This window comes from Coregonus lavaretus (assembly GCF_964263955.1).
Source record: "Coregonus lavaretus genome assembly, chromosome: 10".
NCBI lineage: Eukaryota > Metazoa > Chordata > Actinopteri > Salmoniformes > Salmonidae > Coregonus > Coregonus lavaretus.
In genome coordinates, this window is record NC_139997.1 from 13,906,225 (window position 1) to 13,932,943 (window position 26,719).

Here is a 26,719-nt window from a genome sequence, read left to right on the forward strand (position 1 = left end):
AAGGGCCTTGGTCAGGGAGGTGAACAAGAACCTGATGGTCACTCTGACAGAGCTCTAGAGTTCCTCTGTGGAGATGGGACAACCTTCCAGAAGGACAATCATCTCTGCAGCACTCCACCAATCAGGCCTTTATGGTAGAGTGGCCAGACGGAAGCCACTCCTCAGTAAAAGGCACATGACAGCCCGCTTGGAGTTTGCCAAAAGACACCTAAAAACTCTCAGACCATGAGAAACAAGATTCTCTGGTCTGATGAAACCAAGATTTATCTCTTTGGCCTGAATGCCAAGTGTCATGTCTGGAGGAAACCTGGCACCATCCCTACGGTGAAACATGGTGGTGGCAGCATCATGCTGTGAGGATGTTTTTCAGAGACAGCGACTGGGATACTAGTCAGGATCGAGGGAAAGATGAGCGGAGCAAAGTACAGAGAGATCTTTGATGAAAACCTGCTCCAGAGTGCTCAGGACCTCAGACTGGGGCGAAGGTTCACCTTCCAACAGGACAACGACCCTAAGCACACAGCCAAGACAATGCAGGAGTGGCTGTGTTATAAATTGATTTGCATTTTAATGAGGGGAAATAAGTATTTGACCCCTCTGCAAAACATTACTTGGTGGCAAAACCCTTGTTGGCAATTAGAGGTCAGACGTTTCTTGTAGCTGGCCACCAGGTTTGCACACATCTCAGGAAGGATTTTGTCCCACTCCTTCACAGATCTTCTCCAAGTCATTAAGGTTTCGAGGCTTGAAGCTCTCAACTTGCTCCGCTACAGCCCTGTCAACGAGAATGGGGCGTGCTCTGTCCTCTTTTCCCTGTAGTCCACAATCATCTCCTTTGTCTTGATCACATTAAGGGAGAGGTTGTTGTCCTGGCACCACACGGCCAGTTCTCTGACCTAATCCCTATAGGCTGTCTCATCATTGTCGGTGATTAGGCCTAACACTGTTGTGTCATCGGCAAACTTAATGATGGCGTTGGAGTTGTGCCTGGCCATACAGTTATGAGTGAACAGGGAGTACAGGAGGGGACTGAGCGCACCCCTGAGGGCCCCCCGTCAGGAAGTCCAGGATCCAGTTGCAGAGGGAGGTGTTTAGTCTCAGGGTCCTTAGCTTAGTGATGAGCTTTGAGGGCACTATGGTGTTGAACGCAGAGCTGTAGTCAATGAATAGCATTCTCACATAGGTGTTCCTTTTGTCCAGTTGTGAAAGGGCAGTGTGGAGCGCAATAGAGATTGCATCATCAGTGGATCTGTTGGGGCGGTATGCAAATTGGAGTGGGTCTAGGGTTTCTGGGATAATGGTGTTGATGTGAGCCATAACCAGCCTTTCAAAGCACTTCATGGCTGCAGATGTGAGTGCTACGGGTTGGTAGTCATTTAGGCAGGTTACCTTAGTGTTCTTGGGCACAGGGACTATGGTGGTCTGCTTGAAACATGTTGGTATTACAGACTCCAACAGGGAGAAGTTGACAAAGGTCAGTGAAGACACTTGCCAGTTGGTCAGCTCATGCTCGGAGTTCACGTCCTGGTAATCCGTCTGGCCCTGCTGGCTTGTGAATGTTGACCTGTCTAATTTATTTTATTTAACTAGGCAAGTCAGTTAAGAACAAATTCTTATTTACAATGATGGCCTACACCGGCCAAACCCGGACGACGTTGGGCCAATTGTGCGCTGCCCTATGGGACTCCCAATCACGGCCGGTTGTGATACAGCCTGGAATCGAACCGGGGGTCTGTAGTGACGCCTCAAGCACTGCGACGCAGTGCCTTAGACCGCTGCGCCACTCGGGAGCCCCGTTTAAAGGTCTTACTCCCATCAAATGTTATTTGTTACATACACGTGTTTAGCGGGTGCAGCGAAATGCTTGTGCTTCTAGCTCCGACAGTGCAGTAATATCTAACAATTTCACAACATATACACACAACTAGTAAGGAATGGGATTTAAGAATGTATACATATATGGACAAGCAATGACAGAGCGGCATGGACTAAGATGCAGTATACACATATGAGATGAGTAGTGCAAGATATGTAAACATTATTAAAGTGACAAGTGTTCCATTTCTTAAAGTGGGCAGTGATTTCAATAGGCAGCAGCAGCCTCTAATGTGCTAGTGATGGCTATTTAACAGTCTGATGGCCTTGAGATAGCTGTTTTTCATTCTCTCGGTCCCAGCTTTGATGCACCTGTACTGATCTCGCCTTCTGGATGATAGCGGGGTGAACAGGCAGTGGTTCGGGTGGTTGATCTTTTTGGCCTTCCTGTGACATCGGATGCTGTATGTGTCTTGGAGGGCAGGTAGTTTGCCCCCGGTAATGCGTTCGGCAGACCGCACCACCCTCTGGAGAGCCCTGCGGTTGTGGGCGGTGCAGTTGCCGTACCAGGTGGTGATACAGCCTGACAGGATGCTCTCAATTGTGCATCTGTAAAAGTTTTAGGTGCTAAGCCGAATTTCTTCAGCCTCCTGATGTTGAAGAGGCTCTGTTGCGCCTTCTTCACCACACTGTCTGCGTGGGTGGACCATTTCAGTTTGTCAGTGATGTGTACGCCAAGGAACTTGAAGCTTTCCACCTTCTCCACTGCGGTCCCGTCGATGTGGATGGGTGGTGCACCCTCTGCTGTTTCCTGACGTCCACAATCATCTCCTTTGTTTTGTTGATGTTGAGTGAGAGGTTATTTTCCTGGCACCACACTCCCAGAGCCCTCACCTCCTCCCTGTAGGCGGTCTCGTCATTGTTGGTAATCAAGCCTACTACTGTTGTGTCGTCTGCAAACTTGATGATGGAGTTGGAGGTGTGCTTGGCCACGCAGTCATGGGTGAACAGGGAGTATAGGAGGGGGCTGAGCACGCATCCTTGTGGGGCCCCAGTGTTGAGGATCAGCGAAGTGGAGATGTTGTTTCTTACCTTTACCACCCGGGGGCGGCCCGTCAGGAAGTCCAGGACCTAGTTGCACAGGGCGTTGTTCAGACCCAAGGCCTCGAGCTTAATGATGAGCTTGGAGAGTACTATGATGTTGAATGCTGAGCTATAGACCATGAACAGCATTCTTACATAGGTATTCCTCTTGTCCAGATGGGATAGGGCAGTGTGATGGCGATTGCATCGTCTGTGGATCTATTGGGGCGGTAAGCAAATTGAAGTGGGTCTAGGGTGATATGATCCTTGACTAGTCTCAAAGCACTTCATGATGACAGAGGTGTGTGCTACAGGGCGATACTCATTTAGTTCAGTTACCTTTGCTTTCTTGGGTACAGGAACAATGGTGGCCATCTTGAAGCATGTGGGAACAGCAGACTGGGAAAGGGAGAGATTGAATATGTCCATGAACACACCAGCCAGCTGGTCTGCGCATGCTCTGAGGACGCGGCTAGGGATGCCGTCTGGGCCGGCAGCCTTGCGGGGGTTAACATGCTTAAATGTCTTAATCACGTCGGCCATGGAGAAGGAGAGGCCACAGTCCTTGGTAGTTGGCCTCGTCAGTGGCACTGTGTTATCCTCAAAGCGGGCAAAGGTGTTTAGCTTGTCTGGAAGCTAGACGTGGGTGTCAGCGACGTGGCTGGTTTTATTTTGTAGTCCGTGATTGTCTGTAGACCCTGCCACATACGTCTCGCGTCTGAGCCGTTGAATTGCGACTCCACTTTATCTCTATACTGATGTTTTGCCAGTTTAATTGCCTTGCGGATTGAGTAGCTGCACTGTTTGTATTCTGCCATATTTCCAGTCACCTTGGCATGGTTGAATGCGGTGGTTCGCCCTTTCAGATTTGCGCGAATGCTGCCGTCTATCCACGGTTTTTGGTTAGAGTAGGTTTTAATAGTCACAGTGGGCACAACATCACCTATACACTTCCTGATAAACTCCGTCACCGTTTCAGTGTATATGTCTAAATTATTTTCGGAAGCTACCCGGAACATATCCCAGTCCGCGTGATCAAAACAATGTTTAAGCTTGGATTCCGATTGGTCAGACCAGCGTTGAATAGTTCTTAGCACGGGTACTTCCTGTTTGAGTTTCTGCCTATAGGAAGGGAGAAGCAAAATGGAGTCGTGGTCAGATTTGCTGAAAGGAGGGCGGGGGAGGGCCTTATAACCATCCCAGAAGTTCGAATAGCAATGGTCGAGGATTTTTGCAGCGCAAGTACAACAGTCGATATGTTGATAGAACTTCGGCAGCCTAGTCCTCAAATTTGCTTTGTTAAAATCCCCGGCTACAATAAATGCAGCCTTAGGATATGTGGTTTCCAGTTTGCATAAGGTGCAGTGAAGTTCTTTTGAGGGCCGTCGTGGTATCGGCTTGAGGGGGGATATACACGGCCGTGACTATAACCGACAAAAATTATCTTGGGAGATGATACGGTCGGCATTTGATTGTGAGATATTCTAGGTCGGGTGAACAGAAGGACTCGAATTCCTGTATGTTACTACAATTACACCATGAGTCGTTAATCATGAAACACACACCTCCGCCCTTCTGCTTCCCAGAGATATATTTATTCCGGTATGCGCGATGAACTGAGAACCCATCTGGCTGGACCGATTTCGACAGAATATCCCAAGAGAGCCATGTTTCCGTGAAACAGAGTATGTTACAGGCCTTGATGTCTCTCTGGAAAGAAATCCTTGCCCGTAGTTCGTTGATCTTGTTAACCAAAGACTGAACATTAGCTAGTAGAATACTTGGAAGTGGTGGGTGGTGTGCGCGCCTCCTAAGTCGAACCAGCTGGCCGCTCCGAGTGCCTCTCCGCCGCCGGCAATGTTTTGGGTCAGCCGCTGGAATCAGTTCAGTTGCCCTGGGGAGAGCAAACAAAGCATCTGCTTTGGAAAAGTCGTATTCCTGGTCGTAATGCTGGTGAGTTACCGCCGCTCTGATATCCAATAGTTTTTCCCGGCTGTATGTAATGATGCAAAACACATTCTGAGCTAATGTAAAAAATAATACATAAATAAACAAAATACTGCAAAGTTTCCTAAGAGCTAGTCGCGAGGCCGCCATCTTCGTCGGCGCCAGGATAGTTAATCAGCCACGGAGAGCGTGATCACAGTCGTCCGGAACAGCTGATGCTCTCATGCATGTTTCAGTCACTTGCCTCAAAGCGAGCATAGAAGTAATTTAGCTCATCTGGTAGGCTCGTGTCACTGGGCAGCTCGCGGCTGTGCTTCCCTTTGTAGTCTGTAATAGTTTGCAAGCCCTGCCACATCCGACGAGCGTCGGAGCCGGTGTAGTACGATTCGATCATAATCCTGTATTGACGCTTTGCCTGTTTGATGGTTCGTTGGAGGGCATAGCGGGATTTCTTATAAGCTTCCGGGTTAGAGTCCCGCTCCTTGAAAGCGACAGCTCTACCCTTTAGCTCAGTGCGGATGTTGCCTGTAATCCATTGCTTCTGGTTGGGGTATGTACGTACAGTCACTGGGGACGACATCATCGATGCACTTATTGATGAAGCCAGTGACTGATGTGGTGTACTCCTCAATGCCATCGGAAGAATCCCGGAACATATTCCAGTTTGTGCTAGCAAAACATTCCTGTAGCTTAGCATCTGCTTCATCTGACCACTTTTTTTATTGACGGAGTAACTGGTGCTTTCTGCTTTAGTTTTTGCTTGTAAGCAGGCATCGGGAGGATAGATTTATGGTCAGATTTGCCTAATGGAGCGCGAGGGAGAGCTTTGTACGCATCTCTGTGTGTGGAGTAAAGGTGGTGGACAGTCGTGGTCAAAGGTTTTGAGAATGATACAAATGTTCACGGCGTCTGCTGCCTCAGTTTTGATGATGGCAATTTGCATATACTCCAGAATGTCATGAAGAGTGATCAGATTAATTGTAAAGTCCCTCTTTGCCATGAAAATGAACTTAATCCCCCAAAACATTTCCACTGCATTTCATCCCTGCCACAAAAGGACCAGCTGCCATCATGTCAGTGATTCTCTCATTAACACAGGTGAGTGTTGATGAGGACAAGGCTGGAGATCACTCTGTCATGCTGATTGAGTTAGAATAACAGACTGGAAGCTTTAAAAGGAGGGTGGTGCTTGAAATCATTGTTCTTCCTCTGTTAACCATGGTTACCTGCAAGGAAACAGGTGCCGTCATCATTGCTTTGCACAAAAAAGGGCTTCACAGGCAAGGATATTGCTGCTAGTAAGATTGCACCTAAATCAACCATTTATCGTATCATCAAGAACTTCAAGGAGAGAGGTTCAATTGTTGTGAAGAAGGCGTCAGGGCGCCCAAGAAAGTCCAGCAAGCGCCAGGACCGTCTCCTAAAGTTGATTTAGCTGCGGGATCGTGGCACCACCAGTGCAGAGCTTGCTCAGGAATGGCAGCAGGCAGGTGTGAGTGCATCTGCACGCACAGTAATGTGAAGACTTTTGGAGGATGGCCTGGTGTCAAGAAGGGCAGCAAAGATGCCACTTCTCTCCAGGAAAAACATCAGGGACAGACTGATATTCTGCAAAATGTACAGGGATTGGACTGCTGAGCACTGGGGTAAAGTCATTTTCTCTGAATCCCCTTACCGATTGTTTAGGGTATCCGGAAAACACCATGTCCGGAGAAGACAAGGTGAGCGCTACCATCAGTCCTGTGTCATGCAAACCGTAAAGCATCCTGAGACCATTCATGTGTGGGGTTGCTTCTCAGCCAAGGGAGTGGGCTCACTCACAATTTTGCCTAAGAACACCGCCATGAATAAAGAATGGTACCAACACATCCTCCGAGAGCAACTTCTCCCAACCATCCAAGAACAGTTTGGTGACGACCAATGCCTTTTCCAGCACGTTGGAGCACCTTGCCATAAGGCAAAAGTGATAACTAAGTGGCTCGGGGAACAAAACATAGACATTTTATTTCCATGGCCAGGAAACTCCCCAGACCTTTAATCCCATTGAGAACTTGTGGTCGATCCTCAAGAGGCGGGTGGACAAACAAAAACCCACAAACTCAAAGCATTGATTATGCAAGAATGGGCTGCCGTCAGTCAGGATGTGGCCCAGAAGTTAATTGACAGCATGCCAGGGCAGATTGCAGAGGTCTTGGAAAAAGAAGGGTCAACACTGCAAATATTGACTCTTTGCATAAACCTAATGTAATTGTCAATAACAGCCTTTGACACTTATGGAATGCTTGTAATTATACTTCAGTATACCATAGTAACATCTGACAAAAATATCTCATAACACTGAAGCAGCGAACTTTGTGAAGACCAATACTTGTGTCATTCTCAACTTTTGACCACGACTGTAGAGCTTTTTTCCCCTCTGGTTGCACATTTAACATGCTGGTAGAAATGAGGTAAAACGGATTTAAGTTTCCCTACATTAAAGTCCCCGGCCACTAAGAGCGCCGCCTCTGGATGAGCGTTTTCCTGTTTGCTTATGGCCGTATACAGTTCATTGAGTGCGGTCTTAGTGCCAGCATCGGTTTGTAGTGGTAAATAGACAGCTACGAAGAATATAGATAAACTGTCTTGGTAGATACTGTGGTCTACAGTTTATCATGAGATATTCTACCTCAGGCGAGCAAAACCTCGAGTTTTCCATAGATATCGTGCACCAGCTGTTTACAAATATGTATAGACCGCCACCCCTTGTCTTACCAGAGGCTGCTGTTCTATCCTGCCGATACAGTGTATAACCCGCCAGCTGTATGTTATTCATGTCTTCGTTCTGCCACGACTCGGTGAAACATCAGATATTACTGTTTTTAATGTCCCGTTGGTAGGATATACGTGCTTGTAGTTCGTCCACTTTATTATCACGCGATTGTAAATTGGCCAATAGTATTGATGGCAAAGGCAGATTAGCCACTTGTCGCCGGCTCCTTACCAGGTACCCCGATCTTCTTCCGCGATATCTCATTTTCTTTCTATTGCGAATGACTGGAATGAGGGCCATGTCGGGTGTCTGGAGCAAATCCCTCTCGTCCGACTCATTAAATAAAAAATATTTGTCCAGTTCAAGGTGAGTAATCGATGTTCTGATGTCCAGAAGCTATTTTCGGTCATAGACGGGATCAGCAACATTATGTACAAAAACACACAAAATAGCACAGTTTGTTAATAGCTCATAAAACGGCAGCCATCCCCTCTGGCGCCATTAACCTATGAGGGTCGTTGTCCTGTTGGAAGGTGAACCTTCGCCCCAGTCTGAGGTCTTGAGCACTCTGGAGCAGGTTTTCATTAAGGATCTCTGTACTTTGCGCCGTTCATCTTTGCCTCGATCCTGACTAGTTTCCCAGTCCCTGCCGCTGAAAAACATCCCCACAGCATGATGCTGCCACCATGCTTCACCGTAGGGATGGTCAAATCAAATCAAATCAAATTGTATTGGTCACATGCGCCGAATACAACAGGTGCAGACATTACAGTGAAATGCTTACTTACAGCCCTTAACCAACAGTGCATTTATTTTAAACAAAAAAAGTAAGAATAAAACAACAAAAAAAGTGTTGAGAAAAAAAGAGCAGAAGTAAAATAAAGTGACAGTAGGGAGGCTATATATACAGTAAAATAAAGTGACAGTAGGGAGGCTATATATACAGGGGGGTACCGTTGCAGAGTCAATGTGCGGGGGCACCGGCTAGTTGAGGTAATATGTACATGTGGGTAGAGTTAAAGTGACTATGCATAAATACTTAACAGAGTAGCAGCAGCGTAAAAAGGATGGGGTGGGGGGGCAGTGCAAATAGTCCGGGTAGCCATGATTAGCTGTTCAGGAGTCTTATGGCTTGGGGGTAGAAGCTGTTGAGAAGTCTTTTGGACCTAGACTTGGCACTCCGGTACCGCTTGCCGTGCGGTAGAAGGGAGAACAGTCTATGACTAGGGTGGCTGGAGTCTTTGACAATTTTGAGGGCCTTCCTCTGACACCGCCTGGTATAGAGGTCCTGGATGGCAGGGAGCTTTGCCCCAGTGATGTACTGGGCCGTACGCACTACCCTCTGTAGTGCCTTGCGGTCAGAGGCCAAGCAGTTGCCATACCAGGCGGGGATGCAACCAGTCAGGATGCTCTCGATGGTGCAGCTGTAGAATTTTTTTGAGGATCTGAGGACCCATGCCAAATCTTTTTAGTCTCCTGAGGGGGAATAGGCTTTGTCGTGCCCTCTTCACGACTGTCTTGGTGTGTTTGGACCATGATAGTTCGTTGGTGATGTGGACACCAAGGAACTTGAAGCTCTCAACCTGTTCCACTACAGCCCCGTCGATGAGAATGGGGGCGTGCTCAGTCCTCTTTTTTTTTCCTGTAGTCCACAATCATCTCCTTTGTCTTGGTCACGTTGAGGGAGAGGTTGTTGTCCTGGCACCACACGGCCAGATCTCTGACCTCCTCCCTATAGGCTGTCTCATCGTTAGTTAGGTAGAACGGATTTAAGTTTCCCTGCATTAAAGTCCCCGGCTACTAGGAGCGCTGCATCTGGATGAGCGTTTTCCTGTTGATTAATGGCCTTGTACAACTCATTCAGTGCAATCTTAATGCCAGCATTGGTTTGTGGTGGTAAATAGACAGCTATGAAAAATATAGATGAAAACTCTCTTGGTAAATAGTGTGGTCTACAGCTTATCATAAGATACTCTACCTCAGGCGAGCAAAACCTCGAGACTTCCTTAGTATTTGATTTTGTGCACCAGCTGTTGTTTACAAATATACAGAGACCGCCACCCCTTGTCTTACCAGAGTCAGACGTTCTGTCCTGCCGATGTAGCGTATAGCCTGCTAGCTGAATGTTATCATTGTTGTCGTTCAGCCACGACTCCGTGAAACATAAGATATTACAGTTTTTAATGTCCCGTTGGTAGGATAACCGTCATCTTAAATCGTCAATTTTATTCTCAAAAGATTGAACGTTGGCTAATAGGATTGATGGGAGAGGCAGTTTACTCGCTCGCCGTCGGATCCTTACAAGGCACCCGGATCTGCGTCCGCGATATCTCCGTCTCTTCCTCACGCGAATGACGGGGATCTGGGCCTTGTCGGGTGTCTGTAGGATATCCTTTGCGAACGCCTCGTTGAAGAAAAAATCTTCGTCCAATGCGAGGTGAGTAATCGCTGTCCTGATATCCAGAAGCTCTCTTTGGTTATAAGAGACGATGGCAGAAACATTATGTACAAAATAAATTACAAATAACGCGGAAAAACACACATAATAGTACAATTGGTTAGAGGGCTGTAAAACGGCAGCCATCTTCTCCGGCGCTGTTCTGAATTGGTGGTGCCATGTTTCCTCCAGACGTGACCCTTCACGTTCAGGCCAAAGAGTTCAGTCTTAGTGTCATCAGACCAGAGAATCTTGTTTCTCATGGTCTGAGTCTTTAGGTGCCTTTTGGCAAACTCCAAGTGGGCTATCATGTGCCTTTTACTGAGTGGCTTCCGTCTGGCCACTCTACCATAAAGGCCTGATTTGGTGGAGTGCTGCAGAGATGGTTGTCCTTCTGGAAAGTTCTCCCATCTCCACAGAGGAACTCTAGAGCTCTGTCAGTGACCATCGGGTTCTTGGTCACCTCCCTGACCAAGGCCCTTCTCCCCCGATTGTTCAGTTGTGCTATACAGTGAGGGGAAAAAAGTATTTGATCCCCTGCTGACTTTGTACGTTTGCCCACTGTCAAAGAAATGATCAGTCTATAATTTTAATGGTAGGTTTATTTGAACAGTGAGAGACAGAATAACTACAAAAAAATCCAGAAAAACGCATGTCAAAAATGTTATAAATTGATTTTGCATTTTAATGAGGGAAATAAGTATTTGGCCCCTCTGCAAAACATGACTTAGTACTTGGTGGCAAAACCCTTGTTGGCAATCACAGAGGTCAGACGTTTCTTGTAGTTGGCCACCAGGTTTGCACACATCTCAGGAGGGATTTTGTCCCACTCCTCTTTGCAGATCTTCAAGTCATTAAGGTGTCGAGGCTGACGTTTGTCAACTTGAACCTTCAGCTCCCTCCACAGATTTTCTATGGGATTAAGGTCTGGAGACTGGCTTGGCCACTCCAGGACCTTAATGTGCTTCTTCTTGAGCCACTTCTTTGTTGCCTTGGCTGTGTGTTTTGGGTCATTGTCATGCTGGAATACCCATCCACGACCCATTTTCAATGCCCTGGCTGAGGGAAGGAGGTTCTCACCCGAGATTTGATGGTACATGACCCCGTCCATCGTCCCTTTGATGCAGTGAAGTTGTCCTGTCCCCTTAGCAGAAAAACACCCCCAAAGCATAATGTTTCCACCTCCATGTTTGATGGTGTTCTTGGGGTCATAGGCAGCATTCCTCCAAACACGGCGAGTTGAGTTGATGCCAAATAGCTCAATTTTGGTCTCATCTGACCACAACACTTTCACCCAGTTCTCCTCTGAATCATTCAGATGTTAATTGGCAAACTTCAGACGGCCCTGTATATGTGCTTTCTTGAGCAGGGGGACCTTGCGGGTGCTGCAGGATTTCAGTCCTTCACGGCGTAGTGTGTTACCAATTGTTTTCTTGGTGACTATGGTCCCAGCTGCCTTGAGATCATTGACAAGATCCTCCCGTGTAGTTCTGGGCTGATTCCTCACCGTTCTCATGATCATTGCAACTCCGAGGTGAGATCTTCTGGTGGTCCTCTGTAGCTCAGCTGGTAGAGCACGGCGCTTGTAACGCCAAGGTAGTGGGTTCGATCCCCGGGACCACCCATACACAAAAATGTATGCACGCATGACTGTAAGTCGCTTTGGATAAAAGCGTCTGCTAAATGGCATATTATTATTATCTTGCATGGAGCCCCAGGCCGAGGGAGATTGACAGTGCGTTTGTGTTTCTTACATTTGCGAATAATCGCACCAACTGTCACCTTCTCACCAAGCTGATTGGCGATGGTCTTGTTGCCCAGTCCAGCCTTGTGTAGGTCTACAATCTTGTCCCTGACATCCTTGGAGAGCTCTTTGGTCTTGGCCATGGTGGAGAGTTTGGAATCTGATTGATTGCTTCTGTAGACAGGTGTCTTTTATACAGGTAACAAACTGAGATTAGGAGCACTCCCTTTAAGAGTGTGCTCCTAATCTCAGCTCGTTACCTGTATAAAAGACACCTGGGAGCCAGAAATCTTTCTGAATGAGAGGGGGTCAAATACTTATTTCCCTCATTAAAATGCAACTCAATTTATGACATTTTTGACATGTGTTTTTCTGGATTTTGTTGTTTGTTAATCTGTCTCTCACTGTTCAAATAAACCTACCATTAAAATTATAGACTGATCATTTCTTTGTCAGTGGGCAAATGTACAAAATCAGCAGGGATCATTCTCTTTTCCCTCACTGTATATATTAATTGGCTACATTACTAGCTCAAACAGTTAATCTGCATAAATGACAGGTTAAAGCTACAATATGTAACTTTTTTGGGCGACCTGACCAAATTCACATAGAAATGTGAGTTATAGATATGTCATTCTTATTGAAGCAAGTCTAAGGTAGATCTGTTCTATGTGGGCCATTTCTATGCTTCCCGTTAAATTGTTTTTGTGTCCTTTTACTTTCGGTTTGGTACACCAGATGAAAGTACAATATTTTTGGTGATGGAAAATATATTTCAGTGGTTTAGCTGTTACAATGATTATCTGTACAATGATTGCTTGTTTTGTCACAAACCGAAATTAGGTGAACTATTGGCAGCCAGGAAATGGTGGAGCGATTTCTGCGTAGTGAACCTTTTTAAGTGGGTGATGGTAATTTCAGAACCAAAGTGAGTGGACAAAAAAACATGGGCTACATTGCCTCCCTAATCTGATAGTGGTAGATGCTTAATTTCCCTTATGGTACATCTCAGGTGCCTACATAGTACATACATCATTAACACACGACAGATCCAGCTCATGAGCTCCATCAGCAGCAGATTTTTAATTAGAATGTGTTAATGCAACATATCGATTCGTTCTCTAATCAAACCGAATCGTTTCAAACTCAAATGTATTGTTCCTGTATCATATCGGAGACCATGTATCTAGATGTATATTGAAGGGGAAAGATACACATCCCCTACTTATCTGGGCCCCATTGGTGCTGTGAGTGAATCCACCAGGGCAACGACCTGGTGCGAGTTGCAGCGGTTCTGGAGAGCTGAAAATGGCAGTGACAGACGTGCAAATGAGCCCCATCTGGGCAAACAGTGTTTCGCCTTTATTCTCAGTGATATCTGGGTCATGGTGGAAGAGACTGAGGGAAAGGAGGGGTTGGCATAGAAAGGGATGTGTGGTGCGGTCTCTCAATTTAAAGCTGTGCTGACATAACCGTCTGTGTAGGGCTGGGCGATTTATATCGAATTCATTTGAATTTGTTTTAGCGCGAAAGTCCAAATGCCTTTATCGCAATAATGTCGTTTTTATTTATTTTCGTTTTTATGAGCGTTTTATGTCTTTTGGTCTTGTTTCCTTCGTTCCATCTGTGCTGTGTGCACGCACCTTCCTACTCGCACACAGACACCAAGCCCCTCCCCCTGCCACTCACAACAAAGACGAAAGATAACGTCTTCCTCTGACTACAAGCAGTTTAAACTCGCTATTTGCATTTGAGGTTTGGTCCAACAGAATCTGTCATGGAAACGTTTAGACATTATTTTACTGTAATAGACAAGAACGTAACCTTTCTAACGATACCCTTTTTATGTCATTACTCTCAAAATGTAGAACAGAGCAGACTATTAAAACGAGTATCGATGAACTTGTAGAAAATGAATGCTCAATTACTGTCACGAGTGGCATTATGGTCCCGCTCGCAACATTTTAGCCACATACTTGTGTGCTAGCTGTCTAGTCTGTTTATAAATGTGCAATGAGCATAAAAAATACTTATTTATATAAGGAATTGGCCACTCATTCTGGGAAATATGCGTCTTATCCTGGTATGCCACTTGATTTCAATATCTAAACAAACAGGCTGTTTAAACAGTTGGCCAGGATGGACCATTCAAAACAGTTCAACTGTTCTACCTTGTTAGCAAGCAAATAGATCCAAGTTGGCTACAACAATTAATTGGCTACTCTCTAGCACGTGGGCTTGTGCTTGAGATATTGTTTGAGACGTGTTGATTTTCTATGATGCCTGCTACAAGAAGTTGGTCATTATTAGTGGATGTGCATGGTTCTGGTTAAAAACAAGAATGGCGTAGACAGACTTGAAAGCCAGATCAGTGATTATTGCAGAAAAGCAGGTTAAACGATTTTGATAAAATAATTACATTATTAGTGGGTCTTATGGTTGTAGAAGTCTAGGTATAATTTTACAAGCCCTGAATTCATTAGATTATCCCTGACTGTTTTGAAATGCAGTGTATTTACTTTTTTTTTTTTTATTGTGCAAAAAAGGTTATTTAGAGAGAATGTTACAGGTGTGTATCTCGTGAATCAGCCATAAGTTTGAAAAAAAAAAAAAACCTTACGTTTGGGTTTCTAAACTCAGCAAAAAAAGAAAGTCAACTGCGTTTTTGTTCAGCAAACTTAACGTGTAAATATTTGTATGAACATAAGATTCAACAACTGAGGCATAAACTGAACAAGTTCCACAGACGTGACTAACAGATGGAATAATGTGTCCCTGAACAAAGGGGGGTCAAAAGTAACAGTCAGTATCTGGTGTGGCCACCAGCTGCATTAAGTACTGCAGTGCATCATCTCCTCATGGACTGCACCAGATTTGCCAGTTCTTGCTGTGAGATGTTACCCCACTCTTCCACCAAGGCACCTGCAAGTTCCCGGACATTTCTGGGGGGAATGGCCCTAGCCCTCACCCTCCGATCCAACAGGTCCCAGACGTGCTCAATGGGATTGAGATCCGGGCTCTTCTCTGGCCATGGCAGAACACTGACATTCCTGTCTTGCAGGAAATCACGCACAGAACGAGCAGTATGGCTGGTGGCATTGTCATGTCAGGATGAGCCTGCAGGAAGGGTACCACATGAGGGAGGAGGATGTCTTCCCTGTAACGCACAGCGTTGAGATTGCCTGCAATGACAACAAGCTCAGTCCGATGATGCTGTGACACACCGCCCCAGACCACTGACAAAGAAATGATCAGTCTATAATTTTAATGGTAGGTTTATTTGAACAGTGAGAGACAGAATAACAACAAAAAATCCAGAAAACCTCCTTCCCTCAGCCAGGGCATTGAAAATGGGTCGTGGATGGGTATTCTAGCATGACAATGACCCAAAACACATGGCCAAGGCAACAAAGGAGTGGCTCAAGAAGAAGCACATTAAGGTCCTGGAGTGGCCTAGCCAGTCTCCAGACCTTATTCCCATAGAAAATCTGTGGAGGGAGCTGAAGGTTCGAGTTGCCAAACGTCAGCCTCCAAACCTTAATGACTTGGAGAAGATCTGCAAAGAGGAGTGGGACAAAATCCCTCCTGAGATGTGTGCAAACCTGGTGGCCAACTACAACAAACGTCTGACCTCTGTGATTGCCAACAAGTACTAAGTCATGTTTTGCAGAGGGGTCAAATACTTATTTCCCTCATTAAAATGCAAATCAATTTATAACATTTTTGACATGCGTTTTTCTGGTTTTGGTTGTTGTTGTTCTGTCTCACTGTTCAAATAAACCTACCATTAAAATTATAGACTGATCATGTCTGTCAGTGGGCAAACGTACAAAATCAGCAGGGGATCAAATACTTTTTTCCCTCACTGTATCAATATCTATGCATAAAGGTGTTTCCACTGCCATTTCTTGCATAATTAATTTTAGACTCAAATGTCGAACGAAAAAATAGTCGGCTTTTTTAATTTTTTACAGAAACGTCCTGTTTCCGTCACAGCTGTCGTGATTTCCTTTTTATACGGTATGACTTTACACTCAACTGTGGATGGGAACGTGGTTACAGACTAGGATCTAAAGGGAACATTGTGAATCATTAGTATGGATCTGTATGACTTGGCTCTTATTTTTGGTTGGCAGTCAGCCAACTTGGGAGCAGATTTTTGGCCTCACACTGAAATACAAAGATGCTTCACTTACTGTGTTTCCCATTTTGATTCCTAAGCTAGCATACTGTATTATTATAACACACTATTCCTATGTGCCTTTGCAGTTCGCAAAACCTGTGCAGAAGTGGACTTTGTCTGTCGAAACGGCCAATGCGTCCCCAAGAGATGGCACTGCGACGGAGAGCCAGACTGTGAGGATGGATCTGACGAGCGCATGGAAGTGTGCCGTAAGTCATGTGGATCCAGCCCCAGATAGGAATCTGTTCTTCAGTCCTTCATATTCAGTAGTTTGTTAGATCAATAATTGTATACAGTATAAGACAGTCTTCAATTCATTGCCCTCACTTTTCATGAGTCGAGTTACATTTCTTCAACTTTGTTTAGCCTTGGTCTAGCATAATACATAAATGGATCAGGTTGTCCAGAATCACCATGTGCTTTGAACTGTCAGCCAATACAACAGCTGTGTCAGTTTCTACATATGGCTTTGGATCAAGAGTGGATCAGGTTACTCTGGCTCTTTCAGCTACACTGCTCTAAGTGTGTCCTCCATTCACCCTTCCACACCTCACATAGTTCAGTTGCATAGAGACACCAGGTGGCTACATTAACAGGGCATTAATTGAATGTTCCAAATGGAACAACGTGTGGGCAGCAAGAATGTATTCCACTGAAGTACACAGTGGGAAGGGTGGGTACATGCAGCAGGTCAAGATGTCATGTCACTGGTTTGTTTGACCAGTATGGATGGATGGATGGGGGGGGGGGGTTGTGTGAGCTGTGTGAGCGAGAGAGAGAATGTGTCACCAGACCTAAATACTGTGGAAATGAAGAACTTTTTTAATTCTTCAGTTTTCATAGGAGCAGTTGGCTTTGAGCAATCCCCTCCCAAAAGTGTGTTAGGTTAGATGTTAAGAATAATATTTTCAAAGCAGCATGTCGGCCCGTTCATCTGCCATCATACATTAGACTGTCTGAGTCCCGTGTCTGTGACGTTACATTAACTCCTACAGAGAGAGCCTATCTTCTTTGATGTGGATCTAATGCTTCACAAACGGACCTTTCTCTGACTGATAAAGCCCAGCATGCTTTCATGTGCATTACTCAGAAATTGAGCTTCATTGATCTGGTAGCTAGCGTTCTTACCAGAACATTCTTACCTTATCACTCAAGACAGACCTCCCTGCTACACATGAACCCACTGTTTCAATCCGCATGATGAACAGATCAGTTCCTGATAGATATTCTTGTAGAAGGGAATGAGGGATGGAAATCTCTGAAATTCCTCCAGGTTTGATCCCTAAACAACAGGCATTGTATGGTGGATCAATAGCCACTCTAGATAGAAGCTTGTAAATGTTCTGAATGGGCTCAGACGTTCTCTGGGTTATAATAACCTAGTTGTTGTGGAGGCTATAATCTCATCTATACGATACAGACCCTGTAAAGACTGAGGGAGTTTAAACAGGACAGTGTGTGTACACTCACACTTCAATCTGATCTTGTTGAACACATACAGTGGGGGGGAAAAGTATTTAGTCAGCCACCAATTGTGCAAGTTCTCCCACTTAAAAAGATGAGAGGCCTGTAATTTTCATCATAGGTACACGTCAACTATGACAGACAAATTGAGAAAGAAAAATCCAGAAAATCACATTGTAGGATTTTTAATGAATTTATTAGCAAATTATGGTGGAAAATAAGTATTTGGTCACCTACAAACAAGCAAGATTTCTGGCTCTCACAGACCTGTAACTTCTTATTTAAGAGGCTCCTCTGTCCTCCACTCTTTACCTGTATTAATGGCACCTGTTTGAACTTGTTATCAGTATAAAAGACACCTGTCCACAACCTCAAACAGTCACACTCCAAACTCCACTATGGCCAAGACCAAAGAGCTGTCAAAGGACACCAGAAACAAAATTGTAGACCTGCACCAGGCTGGGAAGACTGAATCTGCAATAGGTAAGCAGCTTGGTTTGAAGAAATCAACTGTGGGAGCAATTATTAGGAAATGGAAGACATACAAGACCACTGATAATCTCCCTCGATCTGGGCCTCCACGCAAGTTCTCACCCCGTGGGGTCAAAATGATCACAAGAACGGTGAGCAAAAATCCCAGAACCACACGGGGGGACCTAGTGAATGACCAGCAGAGAGCTGGGACCAAAGTAACAAAGCCTACCATCAGTAACACACTACGCCGCCAGGGACTCAAATCCTGCAGTGCCAGACGTGTCCCCCTGCTTAAGCCAGTACATGTCGTAGGCCCGTCTGAAGTTTGCTAGAGTGCATTTGGATGATCCAGAAGAGGATTGGGAGAATGTCATATGGTCAGATGAAACCAAAATAGTTTTTGGTAAAAACTCAACTCGTCGTGTTTGGAGGACAAAGAATGCTGAGTTGCATCCAAAGAACACCATACCTACTGTGAAGCATGGGGGTGGAAACATCATGCTTTGGGGCTGTTTTTCTGCAAAGGGACCAGGACGACTGAGCCGTGTAAAGGAAAGAATGAATGGGGCCATGTATCGTGAGATTTTGAGTGAAAACCTCCTTCCATCAGCAAGGGCATTGAAGATGAAACGTGGCTGGGTCTTTCAGCATGACAATGATCCCAAACACACCGCCCGGGCAACGAAGGAGTGGCTTCGTAAGAAGCATTTCAAGGTCCTGGAGTGGCCTAGCCAGTCTCCAGATCTCAACCCCATAGAAAATCTTTGGAGGGAGTTGAAAGTCCGTGTTGCCCAGCGACAGCCCCAAAACATCACTGCTCTAGAGGAGATTTGCATGGAGGAATGGGCCAAAATACCAGCAACAGTGTGTGAAAACCTTGTGAAGACTTACAGAAAATGTTTGACCTGTGTCATTGCCAACAAAGGGTATATAACAAAGTATTGAGAAACTTTTGTTATTGACCAAATACTTATTTTCCACCATAATTTGAAATAAATTCATTAAAAATCCTACAATGTGATTTTCTGGATTTTTTTCTCTCATTTTGTCTGTCATATTTGATGTGTACCTATGATGACAATTGCAGGCCTCTCTCATCTTTAAGTGGGAGAACTTGCACAATTGGTGGCTGACTAAATACTTTTTTCCCCCACTGTAGCTCAATTGACTTATGTACTCACCGGATTGATTTTTAAATGTAGCAAACGTATGTGGTTAAACAAATTTCAAATGAGGGGTTGAACTGGGTGCTCTGCTCAATAAATCGCTCCGAGCTCCATTAGCCAGCCTAGCCCACTACCACCCTGCAGTTGTGTGTTAAGCATTTCCCATCTCAAACACTCAAATCACTAAAGGCATATAAATTAAATCCCTCTCCATCCATGTGCTCTGCAGACACCAGGACCTGCCGTGTGAATGAGTTTAGCTGTGGGGCCGGGTCCACCCAATGCATCCCCGTCTTCTGGAAGTGTGACGGAGAGAAGGACTGCGATAACGGAGAGGATGAAATGAACTGTGGTGAGTTGATTAGACTGATAGCCGTATGATGGGAGGTGTCCCTCACAAACCACCCTAGTCCCCTGTAGCTCAGTTGGTAGAGCATGGCGCTTGCAACGCCAAGGTTGTGGGTTCGTTTCCCACGGGGGGCCAGTATGAAAATGTATGCACTCACTTAACTGGAAGTCGCTCTGGATAAGAGCGTCTGCTAAATGACTAAAATGTAAAATGTGTGACAGGAAACTTATTTCTTAACTGTTTCTGCTTAGACTAATTCCAAAACAGTAAATTTAGGAGTACACATTGGTTGTTGATTTCTACATTAGCATCACGGTAATGGGAACTCTGTTCCCTCTCACAGGTAACATCACATGCTCCTCGCTGGAGTTCACCTGTGCGAGCGGCCGCTGCATCTCCCGTAACTTCGTCTGTAACGGAGAGGACGACTGTGGTGACGGGAGTGATGAGCAGGAGTGTGCCCCGTCCTCCTGTGGCCCCAGTGAGTTCCAGTGTGGCAATGCCACCTGTATCCCTGGCAACTGGGTCTGTGACGATGACGTGGACTGCCAGGACCAATCGGATGAGTCCCCTCAGCGATGTGGTCGCCAACCCACGCCGCCGGCCAAATGTTCGTCCAGCGAGACACAGTGTGGGTCTGGGGAGTGCATCCACCGCAAGTGGCGATGTGACGGAGACCCTGACTGTAAGGACGGCAGCGACGAAGCCAACTGTTGTAAGTGTGGAGAGGCTTAATCGGACCACCTGTACGTTCCAGCAGGCCAGCTGAGTATTTCTTTAATTTTTTTCCTTTTTGCTGCACAGGTCAGAGATTGAGCTGGTTTCATGTAGTCATAAACAGAGCCTTCCATTACAATAAATGTATATTGCAATAAAAGGCTCTGGTCATAAAATGCATCCTTGTCTCTATATTCAGTGTTCATAGCAGCTATCATTTGTGTCTGTTGATCATGGTGTAGGCCAGTTGTTCTCAACCAGGGGTACTAGGACCCCTGGGGGGTACTTAGCCTATCCACAGGGGATACTTAAGAAGACTCATGAGACCATATGCTTACTGGTAAAATCCACATGAAGGGGTACTTCAGGGGTACTCCGGGTAGTGCAAAATTCAGTTGGTGGCGCAGTGACCAAAAAAGGTTGGAGACCACTGGTGTAGGCATTATGAGGGTGCAAATAAAGGTGGTGCAAAATCATGGTGGTTAGTGTAGTGTGTGTGTGTGTGTAAGGGTTAATGGTCTAACAGGTCTGTGTGTGTCCTCTCCTCTTCAGCTGTTCGTACCTGCAGACCGGACCAGTTCAAGTGTGAGGATGGCAACTGTATCCACGGCAGCAGACAGTGCAACGGTTTGCATGATTGTGCAGATGGCACCGATGAGGTCAACTGCAAAAACTGTGAGTGTGTTCAACCAGAAGTAATGTCATTCCAAAATTATACTACTAACAAAAACTGTTTCCGTTGCTAGAGAACGTTTCCTAAACAAGGTTTTCTTCAGTGTTCCTCATCCCATAAATACTGTTATTCCTGTATGAATTGGGTCAAAAGATGCTCAATAAATACTATAATTTGATATTTCAGGACTACAGTAATGATGTTATCGAAGTGTTGACTTCAAACACACAAATTAATTGCTTTGGCTGCACCTGCAATTTAGCACACCTCTGTTGCTATGGGGGACATGCAGATGGTTGACTCTCAACCTCCTACACCAACTTCTGTTATACCACTGTACCTCTTTGTGTAGCATTCCATTATCACTACTTTGAAATGCCACTTTTCTCTTTCACAACCCAGTGACACAGTGCAATGGCCCTGACAAGTTCAAGTGTCGGAGTGGAGAGTGTATAGAGATGAGTAAAGTGTGCAACAAGGCCCGGGACTGTCCAGACTGGAGCGACGAGCCCATCAAAGACTGCAGTAAGTGGATGAGAGCCAAACCTGTGTTTTATTAAGGAGCCGTCTTGTGATTGTTTATTCACTATGAAGAATCATGAGGTGTCCTTTGTAGCTCAGTTGGTAGAGAAGACGCTTGTAACGCCAGGGTAGTGGGTTCGATTCCCGGGACCACCCATGGGAAAATGTATGCACACGTGATTAAGTCGCTTTGGATAAAAGCGTCTGCTAAATGGCATTTTATTTATTATGTGTGCATTTACTAAAGTGGGTTAGCTTGTCTAGTGTTTATTCACAAGTTGCAATAATGCGCTGGTTGTAGACTGCAGTACATTGTGGTATTGATACAAGTATTTTGGCTATGGGTGTGTTAGTGTATACTACTAAATAGATTTAACCTTTTGACCTGTCCCATGCAGGCTACCTCGTATTTTCCTTATCCAACACTACAGCAATCGCATTAGACCACTGTCATTCAGCCAGCCAAAGCCAGTCCACTGATTTTGATTGATTTCAGGCAGGCCTTTGTTTGTGAATGAAGTGCTTTAGTAACCACCGTTCTACTGTTTCAGACCTGAATGAGTGTCTGCTGAACAATGGAGGCTGCTCCCACATCTGCAGGGACATGGTGATTGGCTACGAGTGTGACTGCACCCCTGGACTGCAGCTCATAGACCGCAAGACCTGTGGAGGTAGGTGTCATATACAATGATTAACCCATACACTATTCAATATAAACTCTCATACAAAATAAAGTCATTTTCAGTTCATATTTGCAATGGGGTATTGAGATTTAATACGTTTTTGAAGATAATCCACCCGGTTGGTATCTCTTTTACATTTGACTTGGTGTCTTTTTTCATTTTGACTTCCTACTGTGTGTGTGACTTCCTGTTTTTCCCACCCTCCTTGCAGACATCAATGAATGTATGAACCCTGGGATCTGTAGTCAGATCTGTATCAACCTGAAGGGAGGTTATAAGTGCGAGTGCCACAACAGCTACCAGATGGACCCCACCACAGGAGTGTGCAAGGCTGTGGGTAAGTTGGCTCACCCTGGCCTGTATACACCATATTGTAACCCCAGGAGCACATGATGGAGGGATGTGGAAGCAGATGTTAGCGAGCTAGAGGGAAGTAGCATCACTCATTTTGTCGGCTCTAATCAGATCCAACACACTCTGTACGTTTCATATCCTTTCCTGATACATGCATTTTAATTCTCAAACAGCTTTTAATATTTCAAGAAAACACAACTCCACTATAATGGAATCCAAGTTCAAACAGAATAGCAGTGATGTCATTTACTACAACAACCTTGATCTGAGAAGTCCAGCTGGGATGTTTTGGTGCCATCTGACTGACTTGTGATCAGTGTTGTTCTAACTGACTTGTGATCAGTGTTGTTCTAACTAACATGAGGACAGAACAGACCTAAAGGGCTCCATTGTATTGTCAGTATGAAAGAGTGTCTGTGACTCCCTCTCCTCCCCACAAGGCAAGGAACCCTGTCTAATCTTCACTAACCGCCGGGACATCCGGAAGCTGGGTCTGGAGCGGCGGGAGTACACCCAGATCGTGGAGCAGCTGCGGAACACGGTGGCACTGGACGCAGACTTCACCCAGCAGAGGATCTTCTGGGCAGACCTGAGCCAGAGGGCCATCTTTAGGTAGAGACATGTCCCAGCTCGATAAGATGAGGTCGAAACCCCAGAGATAGTCTATCATGGGGATATGGGGGCAATGTTCACCTTGCCCTGGACATCTTGTTGCTATTGGTTTTTCAAAACGGTATGAAAGCATTTTACATAGTAAGCTCTAAGAAGGGTAAAGTTCACTGAGCATATGTTTCCTATACTGACCAGCTATTCAACCTCAACCCTATGAACTAGGTTTTTGGGTCAATATGGGTAAACTCAAACCAAATACCAAAATGTTTCCCACCCCCATTTAGCACTGTATTGGATAAGCGAGGAGACGTAGGAAGTCATGTGAAGGTGATTGATAATGTGACACCTGTGGGGATCGCTGTGGACTGGATCTATAACAACATCTACTGGTCAGACCTCGGCACCAAGACCATTGAAGTGGCCAACTTCAACGGCACCAAGCGGAAAGTTCTCTTCAGCAGCGGTTTGAAAGAGCCTGCGTCCATCGCTGTGGATCCACTCTCTGGGTAAAGTTACTATATTGTATTGGGGTCCAAATTTCTGCTTCCATCTTTTTTGTACCCTCATAATAATTTGAGCTACTCCTTCTGAACTGCTGCTCTTCTCTCGGCTGGTGTTCTAGATTCCTCTATTGGTCAGACTGGGGTGAACCAGCGAAGATTGAGAAGTCTGGTATGAACGGGGTTGACAGGCAGGTCCTGGTCCAGACTGATATTCAGTGGCCCAATGGAATCACTCTAGGTGGGTCAGGCTATGTTATACCTAATTTGCATTTAACCTTTTGAAGAGGTTCAACTGCTTTCACAGCTACACGGTTTGATAAACCTATGATTTTCCTTCCCTTCTCAGACCTGATCAAGAGTAGACTGTACTGGGTGGACTCCAAGCTGCACATGCTCTGTAGTGTGGACCTGAATGGAGACAACCGTAGGAAAGTGCTGCAGTCCCCAGACTACCTGGCTCACCCCTTCGCTCTCACTGTGTTCGAGGTGCGGCTATGGGACTCGATGAGGCGCCCTGATATACATGTAGCATATTGCCAGGGCAGTTGATGGTTGAGATGGGTTTGTTTTACATCAGCAATTTGATTGCTTCTCATGTGTTGATGTTACAGAGCAGAGCAAACGCGTTACCAAGCAAACTCATGCTTCTATTGACATTCATAATTGGTAATTTGCTGAAACTCTGTTTTAAAGAGATGAGTTGATTTCATCATACTGTAACTGGTTTTCTTTCAACTGTAAAGCCTATTATTTGCTCCATATGTGTGGGGTCAATAACGTTGACCTCCTGTGGCATTTGACAGAATTACTGGCACAGTATTAGAATAAATAGCCTTTCCAGTCTTCAATGGTCTTTCCTTCTCTGAAGCATGGGTCCCAAGCCATCTCTTCTGGCATTTGCTCTGGGGTTTAGAGTGTGTGACTCTGTGTGACTGTTTCAGGATCGAGTGTTCTGGACAGATGGGGAGAACGAGGCGATCTATGGAGCAAACAAGTTCACAGGCGCTGATGTGATTACCCTGGCAAGCAATCTGAACGAGCCGCAGGACATCATTGTTTACCATGAGCTAATCCAGCTGTCCGGTAAGGCTGCCAGATGAGGGCATTGGCCTGACCAGCGGTTTGGGAGGGCTATGTTAGTCTAGAACACAGGGATTTGAGCAGCTGTGTTGGTTAGTCTAGAACACAGGGGCTTGGTAGGGATTTGTTTGCTGCCACTGAAATTCACAGCTCCCCGCCACAGTCTTAAGTCAACTCCCCTGACCCCTGTAACCCTCGGTGGTATGCTGTTCCTTTACAGTGCATGGCAGGATCCTTATTTCTGACCTTTACCTATCTAACTGGCTAGCCTCTCCCCCCACAAAAGTGGACCTCCTTTTAGGCTATAAACATGCTGTCATGTAGGAGTGCCTAAGTTCATCTGACTTTTTAAAGGCAAAGTAACAATAGTACTTTACGTAATGAAGCCTAGCAATACGGAGCACAGGCAATGGCTAACTGGTTTCCTCACTTTTGATTCCATACAGGAACAAACTGGTGCAATGAGAAGGGTCTGAACGGAGGCTGTGCCTACATGTGCCTGCCAGCTCCACAGATCAACAAATACTCCCCGAAGTACACGTGTGTGTGTCCGCAAGACCAGACGCTCGCCTCAGACGGCCTTCACTGCAGACCAGGCAAGTACTGTAACGTTAGCCCCATCAGGTCGGGCAGCAAGGGGTTAAACTGTGCTGTGATGCTGAGTGAGTTTTCAGGAGCCCTCAGTCTCTTTAGAGGCCTTTCATTCCCATTCTGCTTCTGAGTCACCCAATCATTTCTCTCCCCTCCCTTTTTGTGTGTGTGTGTGTGTGGCATATCTAAGTAAGAGTGTGTGTGTGTGGCAGTTCAAATGTGTTGCTTGTGAAGCCTGACTGCTGTATCCAGGCTGAGTCTCTGTTTGCCTGCATTCTGCTCCGTCCCCCTGCCCTGCTGAAGCCTCTGTGTGCTGCGTTGGTCTCTTTTCTTTCCCTCCCAGATCCACTGATGTTTGGGTATATAGTAGAGATGGTGCCAGGCTTTTAAACACCCTCTGAGTGAATGAACCACCCAGGACGCAGAGAGGACGGGGGAGGGGACCGGGGGTGATGTAGGGGCCAATAAGAGGGACGCCTGTCACTTGATGAATGCTTTACATACAGCTTTTTAGATTTGATCCAGAAAGTGACATGTTTTATACCCCAATAGAAGCAAACTGAATTAATTTAATGTATTGTCTGGTTATTGATGGAATGCTAGGCTATCTGGTCGTGTGCTTTGATGCTTTTCATTTTGAGTGTGATAAAGGGGTCCAATTTGGTTAGAGGGTACTAACGGGGTAAAGCTCGCTCACTCAGGTTATGCACCCCACTGACATTAACCAAGATCTATCACCTACTATACCCTTATGCGTGTCATGAAGAGGGTAGCCTATGCATTTATTACTCCATTTAATCTTCATTAAATTATCAAATGAATAAAGGTGATTTAGGCCCAGTAATGAGTCTAGTATGGTGATTTATATTTTGCTGATTCGTCTGATCTCAACCAATCATTCTCTCCCGCTTCACATGATTCCTGCTTCATTTAATTCATGCCATTCATAATCATAAGAGCCGCCTTCTGTTTTGTCACTACTATAGAGTACTTACTATAGGTCCTACCGTTTTCAGCTCATTTCCCAATTCCTTTGGCCAGTGAATATCTGAACAGGGTTCTATGGTTAGCTGGACATTTAGTATAGAAATTGGGTGTTATTTTCCTTTAATTTTGGATCACTTCTGCATGTCTTCATACGGTACTTTGCGTTTGTGCTTCGCTTTGCTCCATTTACATGTTTTTCCACTAGGAATTCATTTCACATAATGTAACATGACAAAGTGCCGTGTATTGCATGGTAACAAGCTTTTCTGTAGTCAGAATGTAAATGTTCGATTTTGAAGTTTTGCCAAAGCATTACTCTGCTCCCTTATGACAGTGACACCTTCAGCTCCCTCAAAGGATGATGGGAAAGCTCTAATACATCCCACTCACCCCCAAGGTAAAGCCGTCAACCGCCTGCCTGCCTGGCCTGCCTGGATAGCCATGCATCAGGACCCAGTGGACTAGTTTCATGGCCTTTTGGGTTCTGAGTTTCTAGAATAATTTCATACTAGAATGACTGTCTGGTCTGGCTCCTCTGTGCTACCTATCGTCATGGTGATTAGCCTATTAGCATGCAGCCTGC

At 45.5% G+C, this 26,719-nt stretch overlaps 1 protein-coding gene across 5 annotated transcripts in view; it reads left to right on the forward strand.

The window, feature by feature from the left end:
• The window catches only part of LOC311135718 (very low-density lipoprotein receptor-like), a 39,425-nt gene that overhangs the window by 10,000 nt on the left and 2,706 nt on the right, over positions 1-26,719 (forward strand). For 3 of the 5 annotated variants that reach the window (XM_084169742.1, XM_084169741.1, XM_084169743.1), the window contains exons 3-15: positions 16,048-16,170; positions 19,295-19,417; positions 19,758-20,129; positions 20,684-20,806; positions 21,207-21,329; positions 21,878-21,997; positions 22,221-22,346; positions 22,804-22,975; positions 23,260-23,481; positions 23,598-23,716; positions 23,825-23,964; positions 24,420-24,561; positions 25,005-25,154. In XM_084169742.1, the coding sequence (XP_084025868.1) occupies positions 16,048-16,170; positions 19,295-19,417; positions 19,758-20,129; positions 20,684-20,806; positions 21,207-21,329; positions 21,878-21,997; positions 22,221-22,346; positions 22,804-22,975; positions 23,260-23,481; positions 23,598-23,716; positions 23,825-23,964; positions 24,420-24,561; positions 25,005-25,154 (2,055 nt within the window). Of the gene's footprint in view, positions 1-16,047; positions 16,171-19,294; positions 19,418-19,757; positions 20,130-20,683; positions 20,807-21,206; positions 21,330-21,877; positions 21,998-22,220; positions 22,347-22,803; positions 22,976-23,259; positions 23,482-23,597; positions 23,717-23,824; positions 23,965-24,419; positions 24,562-25,004; positions 25,155-26,470; positions 26,534-26,719 lie in introns of all 5 variants that reach the window. The other 2 variants (XM_084169740.1, XM_084169744.1) reach the window with 1 other exon arrangement.